This window comes from Podarcis cretensis (genome assembly GCF_951804945.1).
Source record: "Podarcis cretensis genome assembly, chromosome: 10".
In the NCBI taxonomy this organism is placed as follows: Eukaryota; Metazoa; Chordata; class Lepidosauria; order Squamata; family Lacertidae; genus Podarcis; species Podarcis cretensis.
The window spans coordinates 51,376,841-51,402,488 of NC_137179.1; the positions used below are offsets into that span (position 1 = coordinate 51,376,841).

A 25,648-nucleotide genomic window follows, 5' to 3' on the forward strand; every position below is an offset into this window, starting at 1 on the left:
AAACTACTACAGGACATGTGCCTATTGCAAACAAACCTGAAACCTTGGAAGGAGCCAATGGTGTTGAAAGTGTGACCACAAATCATGATGAATGCTCAGTTACAAGGGATATCTGGAGGGGTTGCGTCCATCTCTCCTCCTGTCATCCTTAGCAGAGGTAGTTGCCATTGAGAGAGGAATGGCTTAGCATCCTCTGTAATGGTATAGCTCAGGCACGTCCAGCTTCCAAGAGACAGTGATCTACTCCCACTATAAATAAACTGGCAGTGATCTACCCATTGGATTGACCCCCCTTTTTTGGTTGTTCATTTGGGGCGATCAATCAGGATTCCATGAGTGACCACAGACACCCTGCAATCGACCGCTAGATCGCTTTGACTGGTTAGACATCCCTGGTATAACTGATGTAGCAGCTGATGCATTCCCTAACCAGGAGTGTCATCTGGATGCTCAGCTATTCACTTGACATTAGACGGTGGAACATGAGAGCGATTCCAACACACGCATGTCGGTTCTCATTCTCCCTAATCAAGAGTTCTTGAAACAAGAAGTTCCATTCTTTCAGCAGCAACACTCCAAGGCTCCTCCCTGCTCACCCTTGTCTACCATGACAGCAGTTGCTTCCTTCCTAAGGAGGAGGAATCTCAGGTGTGTGTCTGTGGAGGACCTGGAAGGAGCTGGAAATGAAGTGAAGAACTTCCCCACACAGTCTTGGTGCAGGAGAGGTTTTGTGCCATTAGAGTGGGCACAACGGGGAGATTTTGGAGGAGGAAGGACCAGGGAGCCCAAAGAAGTAGATTACATTATGTTGGGGGACTAAATGGAACATATTGGTTGGAGTTTCCCAAGCAATTATTGGCTGCAGACCTCTTGTAATTCCGCCACACCCCATCGGTTTTCTGTTGGAACAGAAGCCTCAGTTTCTTGGCCAAGGACCATAGCTCAGTGTGTACAGCACATGCTTTTCATTTATAATGCCCCAGATTCAATCCCTGACATATTTCCAGTTAAATCAGTTAGTGGATGATGGGTAAAGACCTCTGGGGAGCCACTGTCAATCAAGAGTGGGCAACACCGGGCTTAGAATTAAGAGAACAACTGTTTTGGCCTGGTATAAGGCAGCAGTTCTCTGTACTGGTGAGAGCTTCTATGTCTGTTGCTTCAGGTTATTTTCTTTATCTTTTCCAGTCACCCTTTCAAGATTAAGCTTAGAGGAGGAGATGAACCCTAAGCTATGCATGCCAATTTATCCAGGAGTGTCCTGCCTTTGAGACGGCTGTCACTGCATATGACAGAACTCCTTTCCCCCCTCATCTTAACACATTCCAGTGTAGCCTTGGGAAATGTTCCCTGAGCTAATAATTTGAATCTTGTTTCAACTTACTCAAAAGGGCGTTGTTCTGATAGAGGATAATTGGGAGGACTTAAGAAATATATAAAATTTCAGATTAGGGGCTGGGTGCCTTTGGGATGACTAGCTTTGAGGAAATTGAAAAACATGTTGCTTAAAAAAAATTGGAAGTGGCTCAAAATGAGAATGATGCATTAATTTAATTATACTGAACTATAAGTATATAATATGGGAAGAAATATGGTCTGTGCCTGGAAGCAGTTTAGTAGAATTAAACTACTGTATCAGCACTCATTTATTCTTATTTTTTTGGAAAGAGCGTCAGTTTTTGAAAACAGCAAACTGCTTCTGTGCATGGAAGCAGGGGAACATATCCCACCCCAACATATAATAGGTAAATGTGTGAGAAGCCAGAATGTGCTTGTTGAATCTAGGGATCAATTCTAGGTATCGGACATGACTACTGCCTCGCTTTTGTACAGGTAAGAAAAATGTTTCTCAGATTTTGAAATGGTTGTGGATGGGAACATAGAAAGCTGTCTTATACTGAGTCATACCTTTGGTCCTTATAGCTCCATCAGCTATATATTTTACAAAGAGTAAGGGCAGTGTTCTTGTCTGCTCATATCAAATGGAATACTGAGATACCTTTAGCATTTATTTGGAAGTTAATATTGTTAAAACCACATAAGAATGTGCTCAGGATCATAGCCATCCTTGTAGAAATACTAAAAAAACTAGGGTTTCAATCCAAAGATTGTTTTGAAAGATTACGGAAAACGAATGATTAATGTTTTTTGACTGGTGCACAACCAACAATAGCGTCACTGCAACCTACACAACAGTGGATTAAAGGTCTCTCTGTAGGAGGTAACAGAAATTGACATCCAAGAATAGGCCATCTGACCTTGAGTAATACTGAATATGGTCTGTCTGGTTTGGAGAAGCGACTAAGATAACAGAATTTCAACCAGGCTTTGATGCTTCTGTGCTAGTAATATTGTGCACCGAACAACAACTTCCTTGTTCATCGCTGCTGCTTTTGCATCCAAGAAGTTGCTAGTCACTTTTGGAGTGGGAGGAAGAGCAGATAGTGGTGTAGGAGCTGCTACAATTGCCCACCTGCATCCTTCTTATCATGTGGAGTCTTATTCATTGACACCCATGTGAACCTGGACTCCCCGGATCCAGACTAACTCAGTCTGATTGAGAAAATTCAAACATGGCTAACCTGTTACATTGATTTTAATGGAACTTGTGATCTGCTGCAACCTTATACTCCTTTACCTGGGAGTATGACTCATTGAACTTGGGGCTTACTTTTGTGTAGAGTTGTATTGCACTGTTAGTCTGCATCCAGCCTGTTGTTTATTTGGCATAAATATGAGGTGAAGTGGTAATGCAAGAAAATAAGTTTCTGGAGTTGTACCCAGAGTTCTCCCTGCTCACGACTACTTTAGGTCCATTAACTACATTTAGTCTACTTGAAGTACATCTTGGTTGGCTACCACCTTCGACAACTCTCACATCTGACCAAGTAAGCATGGAGGAAGCTCTCTTGCTGATTAGTGAGGGAAAAGAAGATGGAACTAACTAGGAAGAGTGTTATAGATTTAGCACTGAGTAGCTCATGTACTAGGGATGCGGGTGGCGCTGTGGGTTAAACCACAGAGCCTAGGACTTGCCAATCAGAAGGTCAGCGGTTCGAATCCCCACGACGGGGTGAGCTCCCATTGCTCGGTTCCTGCTCCTGCCAACCTAGCAATTTGAAAGCACATTAAAGTGCAAGTAGATAAATAGGTACTGCTCCAGCGGGAAGGTTAACAGTGTTTCCGTTCACTGCTTTGGTTCTCCAGAAGCAGCTTAGTCCTGCTGGCCACAAGACCCGGAAGCTGTACGCCGGCTCCCTCGGCCAGTAATGCGAGATGAGCGCCGCAACAGAGTCAGCCACGACTGGACCTAATGGTCAGGGGTCCCTTTACCTTTAGCTCATGATAGAATAAATGTCAGCTTGTCGGCATAATTGCGTATTTCTTAGAATTTGGCTCTGGATAGATGGCAGTTCTGTTCTTAGCAAATGTGTTTTGCTTGCCTTGAATTCTGGAAAAACCCAATTGGCTCAAAGCCCATGCTTCACTTACCAGGGCATGATTGTGTTGCAGCTCCCTTACACACATGTATGGGTGTGGTTAGGGCCGAGATGGGAGACTGCTTGGGAACTCCCATGTATGCTGCCTCAAGCCCCGTGATAGAAGGAAGGCAGAATATAAGTGCACTTAATCCTGTAGCCTTCAGTTCAGACTCTTTTTGAACTACAGCAGTAAAACACGTCCCAGCAACAGACAGCATGAATGTTTTGGAAATAAAGGTTTGAGTTCAGACTTTTTCCTGCAGTTCCCGACAAATGACCTCCTCCTGTTATGGAAACTTCAAGGAAAAAACCCCCCAGGAAAGATGTGAGTGAATAACTGTTCTTTACTCATAACAGGATCCAGACAGCTATGTAAGCTAAATTGACAAGCAGAAAGTTGGTCATACCCCTGTTAAGGTGGAACTCAAGTTTAGCTTTCAGATTTTTCTGTTGGTAGACTCTTTCTTGGATTTCTTCACAACCTTATACCCGTGATACCCGTGAAACTCATCTTAAACATAATACAGCTACTTAGCTACCGGCAGTCATGTATGAAAAAGTTCAAGGAAAAGTATTTTGTGTGTGATGCATTTTGGAAATTTCTGCTCAGCATGGGGCCAAGATGGCTTATAACTGTTATCTCAGTATAACTGACACCCCTTATCTATTATCTCTGCAATACAGTATATTGTTGTATTTGGGCCGGATAACACCAGAGTGTAAATTCATTATTCTGACTGAACCTACTAGTGGTTCAGTCCAATAAGGTTTTTTGGGGGGTTTTTTAATGAGCTGGAATAGCTCAGTCAGTAAAGCATGAGACTCCTAATCTCAGGTTCATGGCTTCAAGCCCCACATTGGGCAAAAGCTACCTGGATTGCAGGGGGCTGGACCAGATGACCGCCGGGGTCCCTCCCCATTCTACAATTCAGTGATTCTATGTGTGTCTTGGTTTGATCTGAGTTTGCTGGTAGGGAGTGAGTGTTGTTAGCACTCAGCCTGCTAAACAGACCTGCAGTTTCAGTGGGTCCTGCCCTAGGGGGGCCAAAAAAACCCAGCACCACCAGCTGTTCCATTGTGGGAAGGGCACTTCCTGCTTCCTCTCCTATAATAATAACTTTAACAGCAGCTGAGAGTCCAAAGGGAATTTGGCAACCAGTTGGAAGTGTTGCTAACGCTCTTCCAACCACTTCCCACACACCCACCTGCCAATCTGGTGTGTGTGTGTGTTGCACTGTGAAAAGAGTAGGGAGAAGTGAGTGGGCAGCAACAAGGTATTTGAAGTAGCACCAGCAAAGCTTCAAGGGTGAGACTAGTGAAAAGAAGCAAGAGGGAAGTGGCAGCACATCATCAACAAGAAGTGGCTTCCATTGATCAACTGCGCAGAGCATGTTTTATGAATGGAATTTATTCTTCACCTTGAAGGGTTGTAGTTCTGTGGGGAGAACGCATGCTTGCTTTGCATGGAAACAGTCCCTGGCATCTCCAGGTAGGGCTGAGAGAGACTCGTCCGTTGTTGTAGACAGCATTGTGCTAGATGGGCCAGAAAATGGCAGCTTCCTATGTTCAACTAACCTGATTAAGAAACAGTCTGAAGGTATTTCAGCCAAGTCCTATGAATAGCATGTATGTGAGTACTCTGGCATAATATCTCTGTATGTTCAAAGTTTGCATTTAGAACTGCCTCTTTACCAAATATGTGAGTTAAGATTTCAAACAGGCAGAGTGTAAATATAATAGCTAGTCGGAGATTGGTAGTAGATGCCCCCTCCCTTGAAACGAGCAGAATGGACTGAGCCATTTTAAAAAGAAACTTAAATGGCAGTGACTTTTAATCACCTTGATGTCTGGGTTCAGTCATTTTCCATATAGAAAAAAATTCCATAGACCACTATTTATAACAGATCATTGTTTTTATTTATCTCCCTGTTAAGTTCATTCAATGGCTACACAGTTTCAGGGAATGGGAAGTTTCAGTATCCCTGCCCAGTGCCTCCCCTCTCCTTGTTTAATAAGAGTTGTTCATATTCCTTGACACTGAGCACAGGGCACAAGCTGAAGGGAAATACAGAGACCCTTTTCTCCCCCTTTATGCTCAGCTTTTAGTGAGGTGGTTTTTGTTTTCTTAAACCACAGTTTCCCATGACATCTAAAATGGGAAACTGTGTCTAAAGGGCTCCCTGCAAACCAGCTTATGAATTTGGATTAAATTCAAAGAACAAGGTCACAAGTCTTGCAATGCGCTGAGTTAAAGGGAATTATTAAATTAATTACCAGGAAGTATATTACTGCTAAGCGATTACATGTGATGATGGAAACTACAATTCTGTATGTTGCAGATGTGGACCAGATGTAGGAACTTTCTTTGTTTAATGATAGGTCCTAGAGCAAACTGTTGGGAGGAGAAGCATAAATGGGTTTATAGGACCACAGCTAAAGTTGTATCGTCTCCTGTTTGTGTACATACACAGAAAAGCTTCTGTAAAAAGAATGGGAATATATATCCTGTGGCCTTTTTAGCTGGTGTTTGCTGACTATTGGAAGGCAAATAAAATCCCCCAAGAAGAAGAAGAAATAATTTGTCTGTGGTAGTTCTTTCCCTTTATTATAAAAGGGTAGAAGTGTGAAGATTGAAAATAAATATATTTGAGAAATATTTGTTCAAAATGACTATTCAGGTTTCATTTCCGCAAGTATTTACATATTGTATTAACATTTATAATGTTTATGGTGCATTCTGGTTATCTTTACAGTTTTCAGCTTGTTAATTTGGTTTACTCTTCACTGGACCTAAAATCCATGTAATACACATTACCATCTTCCAACTTTATTTTCTGCACCTAATTTTGAGAAATTAGTGCCAGAACAATTTGGTAGTTCACTACAGTACTTTGCTTCAGGTCAGAATCAGTACAAAAAGTAGTGTGGAAAAACAAGCCTAAACAAAAGTTAGTAGTTACTTTATGCGGATTACTAGAACTGAATGAGAATTTGGGCCAGAACTTTTTATTTTTCTGTCTAGTGTTCTGTACTCCCTGCATATTCAGATTTGTTTCACAGCACTTTGGAATGCCAATCCAAAACATATTTTCCTATGATAACCCACTGAGGCAACAACTTAACCATCTTTTTCAGAGGAAAATTTTAAACTGAGCAGCAGCATGTGACATGTCCCACAATCAAAGCATTTCCATTGTCATTGAAAACAAGTTTTAAAACAAAACAGCAATGCTAAAACTTGTTTACAAGTGTAGCTATTTCACCCCAGGGTGTCCAGTCATTCCTTAGGAAGTGACCTGCAATACACAATTTGCACCTGGATAATGTGTATGTGATGTTTAAACTGGTCATCAGTGATGTAGGCTGATTGCTATCAAGAGAGAGATCCTCTAGCCTGAAGGTATATGTCTAATAGCGGAGTGATTAGTCTAGATAAGGATGTTTATACAATGTTTATTCCAAGTCTCTGCCATGTACTGAGAGACAAGAGAGTCTCTTCGTGACCTGGATGTGCTTCAGCAGCCAGAACCAAAAGTAACATTAATACAACTATGAAGACTACTACTACTACTACTACTACTAGCAGCAGCAGCAGCAGCAGCAGCAGTGGTACTACTAGTAGTAGCCATTATTGTTGTTATTTTGTACCCCGCCCATCTGACTGGGTTACCCCAGCCACTCTGGGTGGATTCCAACATATATAAAAACACAATGCATGTATGTATAAATTCTCATTCCATTGTCATTTTAAAATTAACAATGCAAAGAAAGACGAAAGAGGAATTCTTGCCCTCAGCGGCAAAGATGCTAGCTGTTCCTTCATAGTGCTGCACAAACTAGAGAGGAATGGTGTCCCATTAAATCATTAGTTGAAACATGATTAAATCATCCTTCTAATGTAAGATAGAAAGGGAATCGTGGTGAGCAGCAAGCCATCAATTTAATGTATTAAAGCACCATCAATGTACATGGCACTTAACAGAGTAAGGGAAGTAAGAAAATTAAAACATAAAAATCAACCCCCAAACCATAGCTGTCAACTTTTCCCTTTTCTTGTGAGGAATCCTATTCGGAATAAGGAAATTTCCCTTAAAAAAAGGAAAAAGTTGACAGCTATGCACACAAAACAGGAGGAGCTTTCAATCTAAAGGGAAGAAAGATGACATAGTACAGGGTTCAGCAAACTTTTTCGAAGGAAGGCTGCAGGAAGCTCCTACAGCCAATCGAAAGCCATGGAAGCCATGTCGGATGTTCGGCTGCCAAAAATAGTTCGCAAACCAGAACACTCACTTCCGGGGTTGTGGCATTCAAGAGTCAAAACTTTCGAGAACTAAGCCGTTCAAAAACCAAGGTGCGACTATATTATCTTTCTCTAAAGAGGCATGGACATCACTATTGATGTTTCAAGGGAACTTAATGTATATCGATACTTCTGGGAGCAAAACTGTACTGATGAGTCGGATTTTGTCATGTTTTCTGGGTGAGGAAATGCTTTTCCAGTTGGAGCTTCTCATGTTTCTTTCCAACACTCTTTAAGAACAACAAAAAACTTGTAAGTCCCTTTTAAGAGTTCTAGTGCACAATTTTTCTCCTGTCATCTAGAACGTTGCCTCTATTTCGCCACAATTCCCGGTGATAATATCTACATGAGGAACCTCTGGAATAGAGGCATTTCTGTCTGGCTCTTGGGGACTCTTCCCAGGCTGCATCCTGCACTCCAAACCCTCAACTGCTTTTGCCTATCTAGATGGTGCCCCTGAACTGTGGCAATTCCTTTTTTGCTTACCTCGGTGGAGGACGGGCACATTTTCGAAGCAGAAACCCTCTGACATTTACATGGGTGGAATGTAGATTAATGTGCAAAGTAAGAGTAACATCTGTTTCTCCAACTGTGCTTTGCGTTTCTCTCCTGGGATGTTGCACCCAGAAGCTTACCCACAAGGAAGAAATGTTCCCTGTCTGATCAAAATGCTTCCCTTCCCCCCAGGTTCTTGAGCTCAATTAGCTGACTACTCTTTTTGCCGCAAATGTGGGAGAGCTCTTCCATCAGCAACTTGTTCCGAATAATTCAGACAAGACGAGTGTGGGCTGCAATATGGTGTATTTGCTACTGTGCCACAAACTCCTGTATAGCCTCCTACTTTACTTGGAACCTGGCAATAATAGCAACAAACAGGACATTATCGGGGTTGGGTTCTGCCCCAGTGTTATCACACTGGAATCACAATTGCTAAGAGAGACCTTGAGGTGGGGATTCTACGTAGAAATGGGCTTCATATAGATCAAATTTTATAAATAGGTGTAATATAGCATAAGCAGCAATTAATTTTGTAAGTGGGGACTGCTTGCCAAGCTGCATGGAATTTGGCTTAATGTTGCTTGTAACAACAACAGTCTTTCTATGTGCTCTTAAATTTGTTCTGCCTGACAAATGTCATCTACCTGTAGTTTACTTCATGATACTCTTCTTGGATAATTTATGAGGCAAACAGTTTTATCTTTATTGATGAAGGCTCCAAGGACTGGGGAGGAGGAATGGGTGGAGCTTGTTAAAACAGAATTCATTCTGCTGAGCTGCCAACGCTGGGACAGCTAAACTTCCCCACTGAAATAAGCCTGGGCCTTGATGGACCTTGTGACGCACAACCTTTTCCTTTTAAGAATGGAGAAAAACAAAACAAACCCAAAAAGAATGGATTCACCCTTGGCAATAACAATGCATTTGAGACATGATTAACTCCTCTTAGCATCCTGTGGATAAATTTGCCTCATTCAAATTTTGAATCTTGTAGGAAGTTTCTTCAGACTTCTTCATCCCACCCAAAATAGTAAAGGTAAAGGTACCCCTGCCCATACGGGCCAGTCGTGTCTGACTCTGGGGTTGCGCGCCCATCTCGCTTAAGAGGCCGGGGGCCAGCGCTGTCCAAAGACACTTCTGGGTCACGTGGCCAGCGTGACAAGCTGCATCTGGCGAGCCAGCGCAGTACACGGAAACGCCGTTTACCTTCCCGCTAGTAAGCGGTCCCTATTTATCTACTTCCACCCGGGGGTGCTTTCGAACTGCTAGGTTGGCAGGCGCTGGGACCGAGCAACGGGAGCGCACCCCGCCGCGGGGATTCGAACCGTCGACCTGACGATCTGCAAGTCCTAGGCGCTGAGGTTTTACCCACAGCGCCACCCAAAATAGCAGGCTGTAAAATTGTAGTGCCATTGCACATGGAATAGATTTAAGCAGCCCCCAGTTCCTTGTACATACTAGCCATTTTTTAATATACCTCAAACAAAACATTCCCTTCTGCCTCCCTGCTGTCACTTTTTAAATTAATGACTGGAAGCAAGAAAATGGTGTCCTGCCTGGGATCAGTCACCTGAATGAATCATATGGAAAGACCAGCCCTGAGTCTATCTTTGTTTCCTCCCATTATCTTTCCATTTTAACAATTTCCAGAGGGATAGCTGTGCTGTTGCTTTGAGTTACAATTAGCTTGGTGTTCTTTGTTACAAAAAACAACAAAAAACCCCTCACATTTAATTAACATAGACTTCCCCCGCACCCAAATAATGTTTCATGTGTGGATTTAGATCAGGCATAGGCAAACTCTGCCCTCCAGATGTTTTGAGACTACAATTCCCATCATCCCTGACCACTGGTCCTGTTAGCTAGGGATGATGGGAGTTGTAGTCCCAGAACATATGGAGGGCCGAGTTTGCCTATGCCTGATTTTTACATGAATTGTTTTAAAAACTATACATTCTTGTTTAAGGTACATAAACTCCTTCCTTGAGAGGAATAAAAAAAAAATTCACCTGTATATAAAACATAGCCACATAATGTAAATGTGTGTGGTCAGTCACATTTGGGATTAGTTAGCAGCTGTGTTTGTCTTACGGATAATGCTGCAATATGTGTTGTGCACTACATACTCTTGATAATGCATTCTCACAGGGAATTTGAAGTTGAGAAAGCACTTCATATTCCCTGTAAGAAATTTGGTACCCCAAAGAGGGTTTTTTTTTAATAGTATGTATCAAAGACTATTATCCACAAACTTCCTGAATACCAAACATGAACAGATGTTTGGGATTCTTTTAGGTTTAAATATATATTGTTTTAAAATGCTTGTTTTAAAATACTTTTTAAAAACTCTGTTGCATCTTTGACTGAAAAGTTGCAGCTACAGATGAAATGGGTTGTTGGAAAAGTTCACCTTCAGGTGTTAACATTTTCTCTCTCTAATAATTCTTCTATGTAAGTAAATTGGAGATCTAAGGCTAAATAGTTGCCATCATGCAGGTATTGGGAGTGATTAATCATCAGAGAGATATGCCTGCAAGCTCTGTTATCTTCTCCTCTGGCAGGATCTGTTTGTCTCATTCTCCCCCAAGTGATAATTTGTTTGCTGTGCACAATTTTAAGTTGCGTGTGACACAAGGTATCATTTAAAGAACAATGCAGATTAACTGAATTCAAGAAAATGTTTTGGTTTCTGACCAACAAACAAACAGAGGCTAAACAGAAAAATAAATAAATTGGATCTTATTTGAGTAGAGTTTAGGGTGGATAAATCTGCATGTGTATCTGCATTTAATTTTTTTTTTTAAAACTGCACTGAAAACCATCTAAACATATACATTAGAACATATATTATCTCACAAGAGTGTCAATTATAAATCACTGTTATGAAGTTGGGGACCTGAAAATTGTTGCACTGTGTAGAGAAGCGCAAAATAAGGCGGACATCTATGTTCCAGTGCACAAATTATTGTGGATCCACTTCTATACTGGAATTGGTAAAGATTGAATGTCAGGCATACCTAGTAGAGTTATGTTGCAGGGTTGCTAGAGTGAATGGCAGGCTAGTTGTTGAAGGCTGTTGAAGCTTGAAAAATCATATCTAAAATGAGAGCTGGAAAAAAAGTTTCCACTTTAAAATGTACAAAGAAGGAGCAGCCGTGTCATTAGTTCATCCCGTTTTGAAAGTTCATCAAGTTGATTCAGTGCTGGCTGTTGGCCAAGCATGTCTGAATTATAAATACTGTTGTCTGACCAGGGCCAAGTCTTGCTAGCTGTTGCACTTACAAACTTAACCTTCAGCTATCTGTGCTCAAATACCAACATTCTTCACCGGTGTCCCTGTTACTTGGCACTGGAAACCCAATTCTACTTCTGAGCTGTTAAGCTTTACTAAACTCTTCGCTGCTAAGTGTGCAATGTTACACTGAAGCTTACAATGAGGTCTGTTGTTCGGCTGAATGGAAATGTTTGTTTAGACAGCTTTTGCACCCAAGTTCTTAGATAACATATGTTTAAACTCCAATATTGTAGGTAGTTCAGTCATTTCACAATCAGTAGTTTATAGGTTCAGATGTTGCAGAGGCTTGTTCAGCAGTAATACAAATTAATCACTGGCGACATTTGGAAGGCCACAGTTTCCTCACCCTTGATATAAACCTTTGACAGCTTGCTGCAGCAAACTAATGTGCCTGCTTTTTCAGGAACTATAACCCTCCACCTTCCTTACCTTGTTGTCTTTACAGATGCCCTACACTACATTTATTCATACCCGTTGTAGGCACTGAAGTATAGATTGAAATCCTATACACACTTAAGTCCCATTGAATTTCTTAAGTTCAGTGTTTCTGAGTAGACATGCAAAAGATTGCGCTATTAAGTATCTTAATACGGCAAAGGCCAGTGTAATGTTTAAGGCAGCAATCCAGACTGGGGCAGAGGGAGCATGGCATGGCAGATTCACCACTGGTGGTAGCAGTGCACCTATTTTGCTATGGCAGCTCTGGATTGGCACAGCACAGGGGCCCAAACTGTGCCAGTTTACAGAAGCTCGACCATCGCTGGCCCTGCTGCCACCTCAGTGTCCCATTTTGAGACATTCTGCTGGCTGCTTCAGAATGTGGGTGCAGAAGGGGCCTGCTACTCTTTGCCAGCAGCACTGATCAAGCAATAGGATTGCTCCCAAGTTAAATACAAGTAAGCTGTCTGTGTTAAACCCAAGCAAACAGCAGAGTTCTATCTGCAGCCCAGCTAAACCAGGCTATACGGCTAAACTAGAGTTTAGTTCTACCAAAGTTAATGGGACAAAAACAGGGCTAAAATGAAATACCTGGTTTCCTGGAGTCGTGCAGTAAGCTGCTTATGCCACCTGCCCACAAACTGAGGATTTTGTGACTTCACAAATTGGTTGTGAGGCTAATACTTGAGCTTTGAAAGAGAATTACTTAATCGCTTTTGACTATAATTGTTAAAGGGATCAAAGGTTCATAGAGACCTGAAGAAGCAGTGAGGCATGCTCCTATATTTCTACCCCAAGGTGTATAATTATTAGGCAGTATAGTTTTAACACGTATATCCAGGCTTGTAATGGGATGTGCAGATACATTTTGAATTAGGAGAGATCTTGAACCTTGCTGTAAGGCCCATGGCCAATGCACAGGGAGATGAGAAGCGGACAAACATGGAAGTTCCAAGCCATTGTTGCTTTTTGTTGTCTGGTGGTGAGCAATGCTTTTCCTTCCAGAAGTACCTAACCTTCCTTGGCTTACATGGTAGGGAATGCTTAGGCGATTCATATGGAAATGCTTCCCTTCTCAGAATAGCCATATGCTTGTTAATTTCTGACCCAGTGGCATCCTCTTGCTGACTTCCTTGTTGTGCGATGATGAAGGGAGTGCCTGGGAAGAAAGGGGAAATTGATGAGGCCTCCGATCTTTTTGGTTTTACGCACCCATGTGTTTCAGGACTGACTTGGCTGCTCCTCTCCCCAGCTTTTATGGCCACTTGTAGTTCATACTGGGTCACCAGTGATTGATTGGTAGCGTTGACTGGCGCTTAAGGAATTAGAAACTGCACAGGGGTCAGCTCAGATATGTAGCCAGGAGGGCTTTTAGGCACAATGGAGGGTGGAGTTAGGGTGACATAGACTGAAAACTTAACATGAACACCATAAAAAAAACCCGCCACTTTTCTCCAGCACGTCCCCACCCTCAGGATGTGAGCTGCCTCCTGTGTCTGAAAATATCCTGCCTCGGACTCAGTTCCCTGAGAGAGGAAATTGAGTGTCTCCTCCCTGAGGAAATGCAATGGACCCGTCTCCCTCTCAGCCGGGGCAATTGATCTTCCAAGTGGGCAAAGACTTGACAGCAGAAAGTGAAGGAATTTCCTAAGCTTCTTCACAGTGAAAGAGCTGAACTTGGCGTTAAAGAGGGCCGTTTCCCGCCCCATTCAACTGCGTGTCCTGCTCTTGAGTAAAACCCCCTTGAGGAATGATGTTGTGTGTGCGTGTGGAGGCGACTGACTGAAGACGCTCCTTCGGCGGGATTTGTCGAGGCCCCTTTGAGAGGATTGCTCGGCGGCGAAGGGGGTGGGCGGCTGTGAGGGGTGGGGGGACGTCGGGGAGGAGCGAAGCCCGCCGCGGACTCCGGTCTGGCGAAGAAATGGGCAGGAGCGGCGGGGGCGCACAGGGAACCGGAGAGGAAGGGGGCTGACTGGAAGCGCTGTCGAAGAGGGACAGCAGGGAGGCTTCTTCCACCGGGAAGTTTTTTTCCGTGTGGAGGCGGCCGCTTCCGATGCAGTGGAGAGACGAGCCACCCCCCTCCTCCCTTGGTAGGTATGCCTGCCTGCCTGCGCGCCGTGTGCGTTGACTGCGGTGCTTCGTGTGAGGGAGTGCAATGGCCATCCGTTTTAGAGCGATGGTAGCTTAGAGGGGGTGGGTGCGGGAATCGGGGTCTGAGGAATTTTGTGTTGGGGGGGAGGTATGAGAGGGGGCAGCCGAAAAGAAACGCTCTCCCCTTCCTTTTTATTATTATTGTTTATGCTTTTTTGGCTCCCCTGAGGCGTTGCGCACGCGAGCGGGTGAAGCCCTCCGCCCCGCCGGGGCCGCAGAGCAGCGCGCCCTGCCTGTGGCGTTTGCGGCGGTGCTTCGGGCTCGCGGAGACTGCGCGCGCTTTTCATTGGTCGCGAGGAGTCCCGCTCTGCAGTCCTGGGCGAGCCCAGGGGAGCGAAGGAGGAGCGCGCGCGGGTAGCGCGGAGTGAAGCGGGGAGGCAAAGCAGTTGACGTAGGAAGGGCAGCCTCCTGCCTCACCGAAAAAGGGGGGGGAACTTCCCTATCCTGAGGAAGCCTGGGCTACTTCGGGTTTTGGAGTGCATCTCCCTTCTTCCGCGCCCCGCACAAGTTCCCCATTCATAAGTTCCAGCTTTATAAGTAAAGCCACCCATCTATGTCATTGGGGGGGGGGGGGGAAGAGTTATTCTCTGGGTCCCAAACAGAGATAAGTGCTTGGGGGTTTTTTTTTTTTTTGCTCTTTTGTAATGAAGATGCCTTTGGGGGGGGCTTCTGCTTCTGTGCCCCCTCCTTTTTTAACAAGAGGCTTATCGTTTACATTATAAATAAATAAATTGTCCATTAGCACCTTACAGAGCAACTAATTTTGTTCTGGGTATAAGCTTTCGTGTGCATGCACACTTCTTCAGATACACTGAAACAGAAGTCACCAGACCCTCATATATAGTGGGAGGGTGGGGTGGGGTTTTTCTCAGAAGGGTAGTAGGAGATGGGTATATATGGGTTTACCATTGGTCGTGAGGAGTCATTGGTGACTTCTGTTTCAGTGTGCCTGAAGAAGTGTGCATGTACATGAAAGCTTCTACCCAGAACAAACTTAGTTGGTCTTTAAGGTGCTAAAGGTAAAGGGACCCCTGACCATTAGGTCCAGTCATGACCGACTCTGGGGTTGCAGCGCTCATCTCTCTTTACTGGCCGAGGGAGCTGGCGCACAGCTTCTGGGTCATGTGGCCAGCATGACTAAGCCGCTTCTGGCGAACCAGAGCAGTGCACGGAAACACCATTTACCTTCCCGCTGGGGCGGTAACTATTTATCTACTTGCACTTTGATGTGCTTTCGAACTGCTAGGTTGGCAGGAGCAGGGACCGAGCGCTCACCCTTTGCGGGGATTTGAACCAAGATCGGCAAACCCTAGGCTCTGTGGTTTAACCCACTGCGCCACCCACGTCCCTTTAAGGTGCTACTGGACAATATATATATATATATATACATACACACACACACACACACACACACACACACACACATATATATATATATAAAATAATAATTCATTTTGACTGCGTCAGACCAACACAGCTACCTATCTGAATCCATTTTCATTAATCAACATTTAAAAGTTCACTGCATTCCATTGTGGCAGAAAGTTGGGATAGAAATGTCACACAGAAGTAATTTACTTCTTAAGCACCTTTTCTCTTTTTTTGCCTGCACCTCTGAAGAAGAAGGGCATCCTGGCATTTCTGCCCCAGAGCCCGGAGCATTTTTGTTGTGTCAATTTCTCTCCTCTTGCTCCTGTAGACATGCCACAGACGGAGGATCTTTAATTCATCAGACCTGCCTGCTGGAAATGACTATTTTTTTAAAAAAGGCAGGCAGCTTTGAACAAATTGTAGCAAAGATCTTCCAAGTTTAAAGCCGAAATCTTCAAGCCATTAAAAAAATAAAATAAAGAGGAAGCCATTCATAAGTAAGGTTTGGTAGAGGGAGTATTGAACACTTCAGAGAGACTTCCTGACTGATGTAGATTGTACAGACTGCATCCTGTGGACTTTTGGGAGTAAGGCCCCCACTGGGTCTTCTTAGTAGACACAAATAAGATTCCCCTTTAAAGTGTAGTTAAAGCATTCTCTCCCCACTCCAAATAAAGCCCCACATGTTGGCTTTTATTTTTATTTTTTAAAGATAATCAGGGCTAATTTATAGCCCTGCTTACTTTACTACTTCCTTGAACAGTTTTCTTTGTAAATGATTTCCCTCCCAAAAGTTAGAGTGGTAAGTTTTAACAAAGAAGTATGGTGTTCAAGAGCCAACAGGTGATGGGAGTGAAACCTGAGTATATATTTAGGTAAAGGTAAAGGTACCCCTGCCCATATGGGCCAGTCGTGTCCGACTCTAGGGTTGCGCGCCCATCTCACTTAAGAGGCCGGGGGCCAGCGCTGTCCGAAGACACTTCTGGGTCACGTGGCCAGCGTGACAAGCTGCATCTGGCGAGCCAGCACAGCACACGGAAACGCCGTTTACCTTCCTGCTAGTAAGCGATCCCTATTTATCTACTTCCACCCGGGGGTGCTTTCGAACTGCTAGGTTGGCAGGCGCTGGGACCGAGCAACGGGAGCGCACCCCGCCGCGGGGATTTGAACCGCCGACCTGACGATCGGCAAGTCCTAGGTGCTGAGGTTTTACCCACAGCGCCACTCACGTCCCCTGAGTATATATTTACACTAGAGTAAAATCTGGCCGCTGTTTCCTATGGTGGCTGTTTGAAGAGAAATGTAAAGCATATATCAATAGGGATATTTTAAAAAGTTAGAGGGAAAACTACTTCTTTGGGATATTGCTTTCCTACCCTAAACTGTTTGATTGAGCTTAATTTCCATTGAGACAAAGCCTTTTGTGTGTTTCCATTCTAATTAATATGTCAGTGCTTTTCCTCTGCAAGATACAGCCAAGTTAAGCATTTCTAAAATCTCATTTCTTTCCAGTGGGAGCCTACTCTCATTTTCCTGGGTATAAATCCCATTGACCTCAATGGGACTTACTTCTGAGTAGACACATATATATAGACTTAATGCCATTGAATGTATTCCAGTGGCATTTTGGATCATGCCTATAGAGATTTAGAGGGACAAATATAATGTGTTTTGTGATATCTGAAGATCAAGAGAAACTGAAATATTTTAATCAACATCTAAGATCTTTTTGCTATTTTTTGTTTTGTATCTCAAGTGTTACTAAGGTGTAAATTATTTCAATATATAATTTAATAAGTCTGGTTCCTTATAACCCCTTCCTCTTGCACTTGAAATATATGTATGTTAATATCCAGCTTTGGTAATATTGCCACTCCTTGCTCTCTTAATATCATGCACATTAGAACAGCAACAAAGACACCTGCTTTTTAACCTCAAGTTCTGACCCTTTGGGTTATAGTTGCAGTGTGCTGTGAGCTAGGGGTGTGATATGCATCTTGAATTCCCCATAGCCTTGTTAACAAGCAGTTTAACAAAAAGTTGTTAAACAATTTGCCCTGCAGGACAGAGTTAAACAGCAGGGGGCAGGGAAGGATGTTTGTGTAACTGGCCTTATGAATTGTGACCTCTTACGATCTGGTCAGAGGTGACCACAGAGCATACATACTCTGGGAGCTGGAAATCTTAACATAAGGGCTAGTTTCACACATGGCTTCAACTGTTGCCCAGAGAACAAGGATACATCTATCTTTTAGAAACTGGGTTTCTCTGGTAGCTTTTATGCAAAGAGTTCTGCCTTTAAAACAGCTTTTTATTAAATGACAGTAGGTGAAATTTACACTGGTATATATCTAAACGTCATAATCAAATTACCCTTTAATCCAATTACATGGTTAATAATTGCTCATTCACCAGTCAGTACAAGGATTCTCTTTGTAAGCTTTAGTAGTTAGTCAGCACTTATACAGAGGTGGCACTTAAGGTCATTCATGTTCTGCAGAACAGAGCAGGAAGATGTCACATAGTATTTTCTTCTATGTAGATGTTTAACACAATCTACAATGGTATCATGAGCTGAGAACTTCAATCATAAAAACTTTCAGCCTGTTCTTCACTCATATATTAAATAGTGTACAGGTTTTTTTTTTAGTTTTTTAATGAATATAGTTAGTTCTAAAACTTGATTTAAAATTAACTTATAAGTACCAAGCATTGTTGCTGCTTAAGCAGAAACAGTACCTGGAATGTGTGCCAAGTTGGTTTTTTTCTTTTTTAAAACACACATTTTAATAAGCAATTTTATACATTAGCCTTCAGTTCCTCCAGTGCAGACGAAGATACTCTTAAGACTATATTTATTTTGTTAAATTATTTTTCTCCCACCCTTTTATATGTATATACTCAAACTCATATAAATAGATAAATACAATAATGTTTATCAAAACAAAAGGCAACACAGTTAAAACAAACATAATAGTGAAATCTGAGGGTTGCAATGCAGCCTAAAATTAACTTAACCATCATTTATAACTGGGTGGGAGCCTGGGGCCCTCCAAATGCTGCTGGACTGCAGCTCCTATTATTCCATGGTGGCTGGAACTGATGGAAATTGAAGTCAGCAACCACCTGGATGGCCTTTATGTTCTCCACCCCTGTTTATAAAAGTTAAGAGAAATGGAGAGATCCTGATGCTGGGAACGCAATATATGATGGTGGCTTCCAGGCAAGCTAAGCTGCCTCAGAAGAGCATTCCAAAGGTTAGGGTGACACAGCTGGAAAGGCCCTTTGCTCAGTTCCCAGTTTCCTCACTGCAGAATGTGGGGGTACCCAAAGGACGGCTTCCAAATATGGAAATTGTGAATAGGCCGGTTCATGTGGCACTTTGTTTTAGTGGCTTAAAAGCATGCTTTTACTTTTTTCAAATATTCTCTTATTTAATGTTGCTTATTGAACAAGATTGGTGAAGGAGGCTGAGCAAGTTCTCAGTCTTTTACATTGGGACTGTCTAACCTAGCGGAATGGCAATGCTGGCCAAAATATGTGTTCGTGTCCAGAGAGGCAGCAAGGTAACTTAATTAGTCTTATTTAGTGTTCCACCAAAACCTGTCCTCTAATTTCCTTTCCCTGCAAAGAGAGGCTTCTTCTCTCTCTCTTTTTCTCCCTCTCTGCCTCCTTTGCAGACTGCTCAATAAATAATTTTAAAATGTATAATTTTGGTTGGTATTGAGCAGGCTTCTTCAACCTCGGCCCTCCAGATATTTTGAGACTACAATTCCCATCATCCCTGAACACTGGTCCTGCTAGCTAGGGATCATGGGAGTTGTAGGCCAAAAACATCTGGAGGGCCGAGGTTGAAGAAGTCTGCTATTGAGCTTATTTAATCTTCGTGAGGTTTCGTTTTGTATGGCTTTTCTTTCCACAGACCATTTCTTCAGTGCTCTGCAGTTCCCTGCAGCTGCCCATTAGTTTCCTGATCTAACCGCCCCCCCCAAAAAAAAGGTGTTTAGGGTACTCTCATTTTGACTCAAGAAAACCACCATTTTATAGTTCAAATCGGGAAAAATAAATACAGTAAATGGACAAAAATACAAAAAAAATCACAATATGTTTAGGGGTAAGCTTACCCCTGCGACCCCCCCCCCCAAAAAAAAAAGCACTGGAGTGAAGGAATGTGCAGTCACCAAAAACAGTGGCCACCTTGATAGTAAGGTAAATGCCTTGCACTTCATCCATCAGAACTTTTCTCTTCTTAGAAAATTATAAAATCCAGTGTTTCCTCTCATTAATAGAGAATGGTTGAAAACTGTGCAGAAGAAATTTTCAGCACAATGCAGTTAAGCTTCCTAGTGAAGAAAAAACAACAACATAGAATTATTAAAGTGCTGTTTTTGAAATTGTGGATTGGGTCAAAGAAACTGAGCAGCAGGAAAGTAATGTTTGGTTCGTTAAGTGCTGTAATTGGTAAGCTCTGTATAGTACTGAAGCTAATGCAGTCTTTGGATGCTTAAATAGAAACATAATGTCTAGATTGCAAGTGTCTAGACTGCAAAAAGAAAAGTCATAGTTCTGTTCTATTATACACTTACTGGTCAAGCTTCATGTGGGGTGGCCAGTTCTGGCTACTGTATTTTAAGGAGGAAACTGGCAAAACCCATATTGGTAAGGTCTCTGGAAATGCAAGTCTCAGGAGGAATGGCTGAAAGAGACAAGCATGCTTGGAAAAGACTAATGGGAGACATAACTGTTTCCTGATATCCAAAGGGCTGTCTTGCAGTCTTTTTCTCTAAAAGCTGTAAGTTAAACCATAGAGCCTAGGGTTTGCCGATCGGAAGGTCGGCGTTTCGAATCCCTGCAACGGGGTGAGCTCCCTTTGCTCAGTCCCTGCTCCTGCCAACCTAGCAGTTTGAAAGCATGTCAAAATGCAAGTAGATAAATAGGTACCACTCTGGCAGGAAGGTAAACAGCATTTCTGTGCACTGCTCTGGTTCGCCAGAAGCAGCTTAGTCATGCTGGCCACATGACCTGGAAGCTGTACGCCGGCTCCCTCGGCCAATAAAGGGAGATGAGCGCCGCAACCCCAGAGTTGGCCACGACTGGACCTAATAATGGTTAGGGGTCCCTTTACCTTTACTTTAATGGATAGAAACCAAATTTTGGTTTAACATAGGAAGCTTTCCCCAATCAGTAAGAGCCTCTTGAGATGGTGGTCTGCTTCTTCATTGGTGGCTTTTAAGCAGAGGCTGTATTGTTGAGTTACTGTGTAGCATGGAGTTGACCTCCAAAGTTATTTCCAGTGCTTGTAACTGTCTTTGAGTTCTCTTGCTTCAGCATACACAAGCAGAGTATGCATACACAATAGGGGGTATATTTGGGTTTTGCTTCTGTTCACTCTTAGAAAACTCTTGGGCAAAATGTAAAAGGTGCCCATCTATGGATAATATATATAATTGCAAGTGCATCTTTGGGATCCAAATGAATGCCTGTATATTTAATGATATTTTGAACCATCAGTGTGCTCTATATTCTTGGAATGGTTCCTTTCCAGTTACTGTATAATACATCAATAAAATGGCATTGCTGATCTTCAGTATATAAATTAAAGTATTAATTAGCACTTTCTTTTTTTGAGACTGCATTCCTAACACACACTTTCCTTGGAGTAAGTCCAATTGAACTCAGCCTAGTTTACTTCTGTAAATTTTTGTTTTAGAACTGATTAATATTTTCCATGTGCTTAAACTCCGTAATGAAACTTGACACTGTGCCACAATGAGTTTAAAAAATGGGGTTTTGATCAGCTCAGTAAAATGGATATTAGTCTTACCAGCTTGAAAAGCAGTTTCATGAAGGTAACTAAAGGTAAAGGTAAAGGTACCCCTGCCCGTTTCATGAAGGTAACTAGTGTGGCCTAAATGTCAAATTATTTTTGCTATCAGCAATGTGCTGAATAAAATTAAACTTACTGTGAAGATTTGTTGCATATAATATTGATCTCTTTCTATCTAGCATTTTGCATTCAAGGAAAAGAGACAGATTTGAATGCTCAAGAGACTGTAGTATTACTTGTTTCCTCCCTTAAATTTTTGCAAATGACACCAAGAGATAAGAGTTAGCAAAATCTGTTCTACTAACATGAAACTGAAGGAAATAAACTGTTCAAATGTAAGATGGTCTCTCTACCACACACAGCTATTGGATTGCATAGGAAGGACAGGAAGTTCATTCAAGACAACAAAAGGAAAAGGAGGGGCAGAGGTGAGAGAACAATAGGGGGTATATTTGTAGCTCACCCATGGACCAAATTTAATCTTGGCAAACCTATTGAGTTTGACTTATTTTCACTGTCCGAAATGTGCAGTTCACTGCCTAGAAAAGCATGCACTGATTGGTTTACCAGGGTTAAAACAAATTTGTACTTTAAACCACATTGAGTTGCCCCTTGTAATCATTCCAACAGTTGTCTCTCTGTGCTATAGATTTAACTTGCAGAAGTTATCTGATGGTAGGGGATGACTCCCCTTCCACAGTGATAACCCTGTTTATAAGTAGTGATGGTTCTTATTGATCTCAAAATTCATGTATGAGAGGAATTCAACATTGCGCTAAGGCAAACGTTCCATCAGAAGTTAAGCTTACTCAACACAACATTTCCCCTCTGCTGCCTGCCTGCGCCCTGTTTTAGGGGTTTTCCCAACCCCAACCAAGCCAATTTTGGAAGGGGCAAGAGGAAGTCTTTTTGCACTAGTGGAAGTCCTTGTGTGGGCTTCTGCTAGTTGGGACTAACTAGTTTAACACAGCCCTGTGTTTCTCAAATTAGCTTGGCATATTGACACATATTTCAGGATCTAACTCAGCATATTATTAAAGAATTGTGGTCTGTAACTTTTTTTTGTAAGTAGCTATCACTACCAACATAGAACCCCAAAGCACATTTTTGCTTGGGGAAGTTCATTTTAGTAGTTTAAATAGTGACACTTCTTTCCAATAGTGTGTTTGCATTTCTAATTAAAAGCTAAAAGTTCTGTCTCGTCTAGTTTGAGATCTTTTGTTAAAGCCCAGTGCATTTTACAAGTTGAAATCATGCAGCCAGAAGTGAGCAGTTCAGCGAAGCACAAATATTTATCATTATGCCACTGAGCGTGAGATGCTGCAAACAAGCATCTAAAATGGCCCAGAGTATATGTAAGAATTGCCTTGGGATCATTTATGATGACCCAACCACATCATACATTTCTTCTTGACATTCCCCCCCCCCCCATTTGCTAATTCTGTATCTTTATTTATATTCCATGTATATAGGTTATAGAAGTATTTCTCCATTACACCGCTGCTCAGTCTGTAGAGTTTTTGTGGGTTTGGGCTTTAAATTTTTAGAAACACATGATTAAAAAACCCTCAACTGTTTATTTGAAAAACAGGCTTGGTTTTTTTTAACCCCCTTGGGCTGTTATCACATAATATGTATGCACACCAGAGAGTTTGACATTTCTTTGTTTTGAAAACAGCAACCAAGATTTTTTGTTGTAACATTTGACTTTCCAACTTGTTTTCAGAGCTCTTAATTGATGAACTGCAACTGAGTATCCTGACACTTCCCCACTGACCGCGTGTGTTTTAGAAATGGAGCCAAAGGGGGGCAACCTGACATTTGGCTTCCAGCGAAGCTCGACATCTGATGATGACTCTGGTTGTGCCCTAGAAGAATATGCATGGGTTCCTCCAGGTCTTAGACCTGAACAGGTAAGAGCAGAAACTGCTCATTTCAAGTTTACAAAAAGAGGCGGCTCTTTTATTTGTTAATTTGATTTAGAACATTTTCTACAGCAAGTTATTTTTCAGACCTTAACTTCTTTGACCCTTAAGTGTCCTTTTGTGCTGACATGCATAGTCAGTGGTCCAAAAGCAAAAGATTAACCCAATTTCCCCTCACTTAGGCAGCGCTATTCTCATGATTTTCTGCAGGAAATGATAGTCAAACTTTTAACTCCTTAACCTTAACTGTGTAGATGAAGCAAAAGACCTTATTTTATATTGGGGATTTGTCAGTATTTTTGTTAATCTTAACTTAAAAACAATACTACCAAATAAACTTTTGGTGGAATAATTTTATTTTTTGAGACCTACACTGAAAAAAAGGACAAGTTCTTAGTGGATTTCCACTTTTATCAGATAAGAAATGGAGTTTCTTCCAACCTTCTCCAAAGATAAAAATTCAACAGTTTCTAGCAAAGTTCACATGGAAATAATTAATTTACAAAACAATGTTTGTTTCTTTATTTAACCTGTAAGATTAAAGCCTGTCGATTATAACTGTTATTTTTTCTGGATATCTTCACACGTTGGGTGATAAAATGCAGAAAGAGAATGTGGAATTTTAACAGACTTGCTGACAATCCTTGAAGGATGTGGAAATTAGATGTGCATAATTTATGGCACCCCTAATTGTCACTGCAAATAGCATTCCAAAACAGCAATTCAACAGCTGGGTGCTGGCTATCTGAGGCAATCCAGTTTCGCAGAGTTGACTCACCTGCTCTTCTTAGCAAGAGGAATGCAAACTTTGCCGAACATCTAAAGAAGAAAATCCTAGTGTCTTTTGTTAAAAAACAACAAAACCCTAAGATAACAGCAGTAGATAAGAGGGAGCGCATGGGTCATTATGTATATTTCTGGTCTCTGTTCAGGTACAGCTCTACTTTGCTTGTTTGTCTGAGGAGAAGATCCCTTACGTTAACAGTCCAGGAGAGAAACACCGAATTAAGCAGCTTCTGTATCAGCTGCCACCCCATGATAATGAGGTAGATATGGTCAAGCATTTCTTGCCCTGCAGTCCAGGCAGAGGGACCAATTTGCTGAATGTGCAACAAGCCTGTGATTTCTCAATTACGGCACTGTGTTATAGGGAACTATTATATCTGGCCACAGTTCTCCATTCCCTGGCAAACTCCTGAATGGATTACTGTGGTATGTCGTGCTTGGGTCTCCCTTTGAAGACAGTATATAGATGTTTCAGTTGGTACAGAATATAGCTATATTTGGTACCAACTGAAACATCTATATACTGTCTTCAAAGGCAAACCTATGCATGACGTAATGCTCTCATCATTTTGACTGCAGAGTTTATTTGGGTAGTAAGAGTTCCACTTCTTGTTCACTTCTGAGGCCGGGCACTGATACTTTGAATGACTTGAGACATAGCTACCTGAAGTTTCCTCCTCTGTTAGGGGTGTAGGTGACACTAGAATCTATGGGAGGATTACCTGGCACCAGTTTTGCTATCTTTTCGGCACCAGGCTATTAAATAAAACATCCCAGGCTTTTGAAATGCATTTGGCATTTTACAATCTTGCTGGCTGTTAGTATGTGCTGGTTGCTTTACTGTGTGTCTTATGATATTTTAACTTTGTCAAAAGCCCTTCACCAGATAATGTTGTATAGATTTAGTAAATAAAAGTGTGTTGCAAGAGATCACAAGATTCCCCTCTACAGAGGAATCTACCTTCTGTGTATTTGCATGATTCCCTGCTCTGGTGTGCCAGCGAACTATTCCGAGAGCAGGTAATACTGCTGCATCTCTGCATCTGTTGTGATTGTCATTCCTGGTGCAAAGATGCAGAGACACAGCAAAATGACCTGAAAAGGAGTAAACTAGGAAGGCCAACTCACACAGAAACACAGGAGGTGAAGTAAGTTCTCTGAGGCAAGTAGCTCTCTTGTACACTGAATGCATTTGGATATAAGTAACCAAACTTCTCAGCTTTTTCCTTTGAAAAGTACTTGCTTGATGATATCTAATCAAGTCATGTGTTGTGTTGGTACAGTGAGTATAGGTGCTAGATGAAGTAGAGGTTTGGGCTGGGCAGGTTGGGTTTGTAGTATCTCATTAAAGGTTCTAGACAAGAAGCTACTGTCAAGGCTTGGGGCAAGTACTGTTTGCTAAGTCTCAGTGGTGTCTCCATTGAGTGTATTGTGTTAACTGTGCTGATATAAGCAATGTTTCCTCAAACAGTCCTAAATTACAAAACCCTGAGACTCATACAGTGTATATACCTAATCAGGTTTTAATCTCTTCCATCCCTTTACTTCACTGTTATAGTCTAAAAGAAAAAAACC

At 42.1% G+C, this 25,648-nt stretch overlaps 1 protein-coding gene across 2 annotated transcripts in view; it reads left to right on the forward strand.

Moving 5' to 3' along the window:
* The window catches only part of PRICKLE1 (prickle planar cell polarity protein 1), a 68,560-nt gene that overhangs the window by 37,421 nt on the left and 5,491 nt on the right, over nucleotides 1–25,648 (forward strand). Inside the window, exons 1-3 of one of the 2 annotated variants that reach the window (XM_079994161.1) lie at nucleotides 13,921–14,107; nucleotides 23,089–23,275; nucleotides 24,220–24,333. In XM_079994161.1, the coding sequence (XP_079850287.1) occupies nucleotides 23,156–23,275; nucleotides 24,220–24,333 (234 nt within the window). In that variant the 5' untranslated portion in view covers nucleotides 13,921–14,107; nucleotides 23,089–23,155. Of the gene's footprint in view, nucleotides 1–13,920; nucleotides 14,108–23,088; nucleotides 23,276–24,219; nucleotides 24,334–25,648 lie in introns of those variants that run through there. The other variant, XM_079994160.1, reaches the window with a different exon arrangement.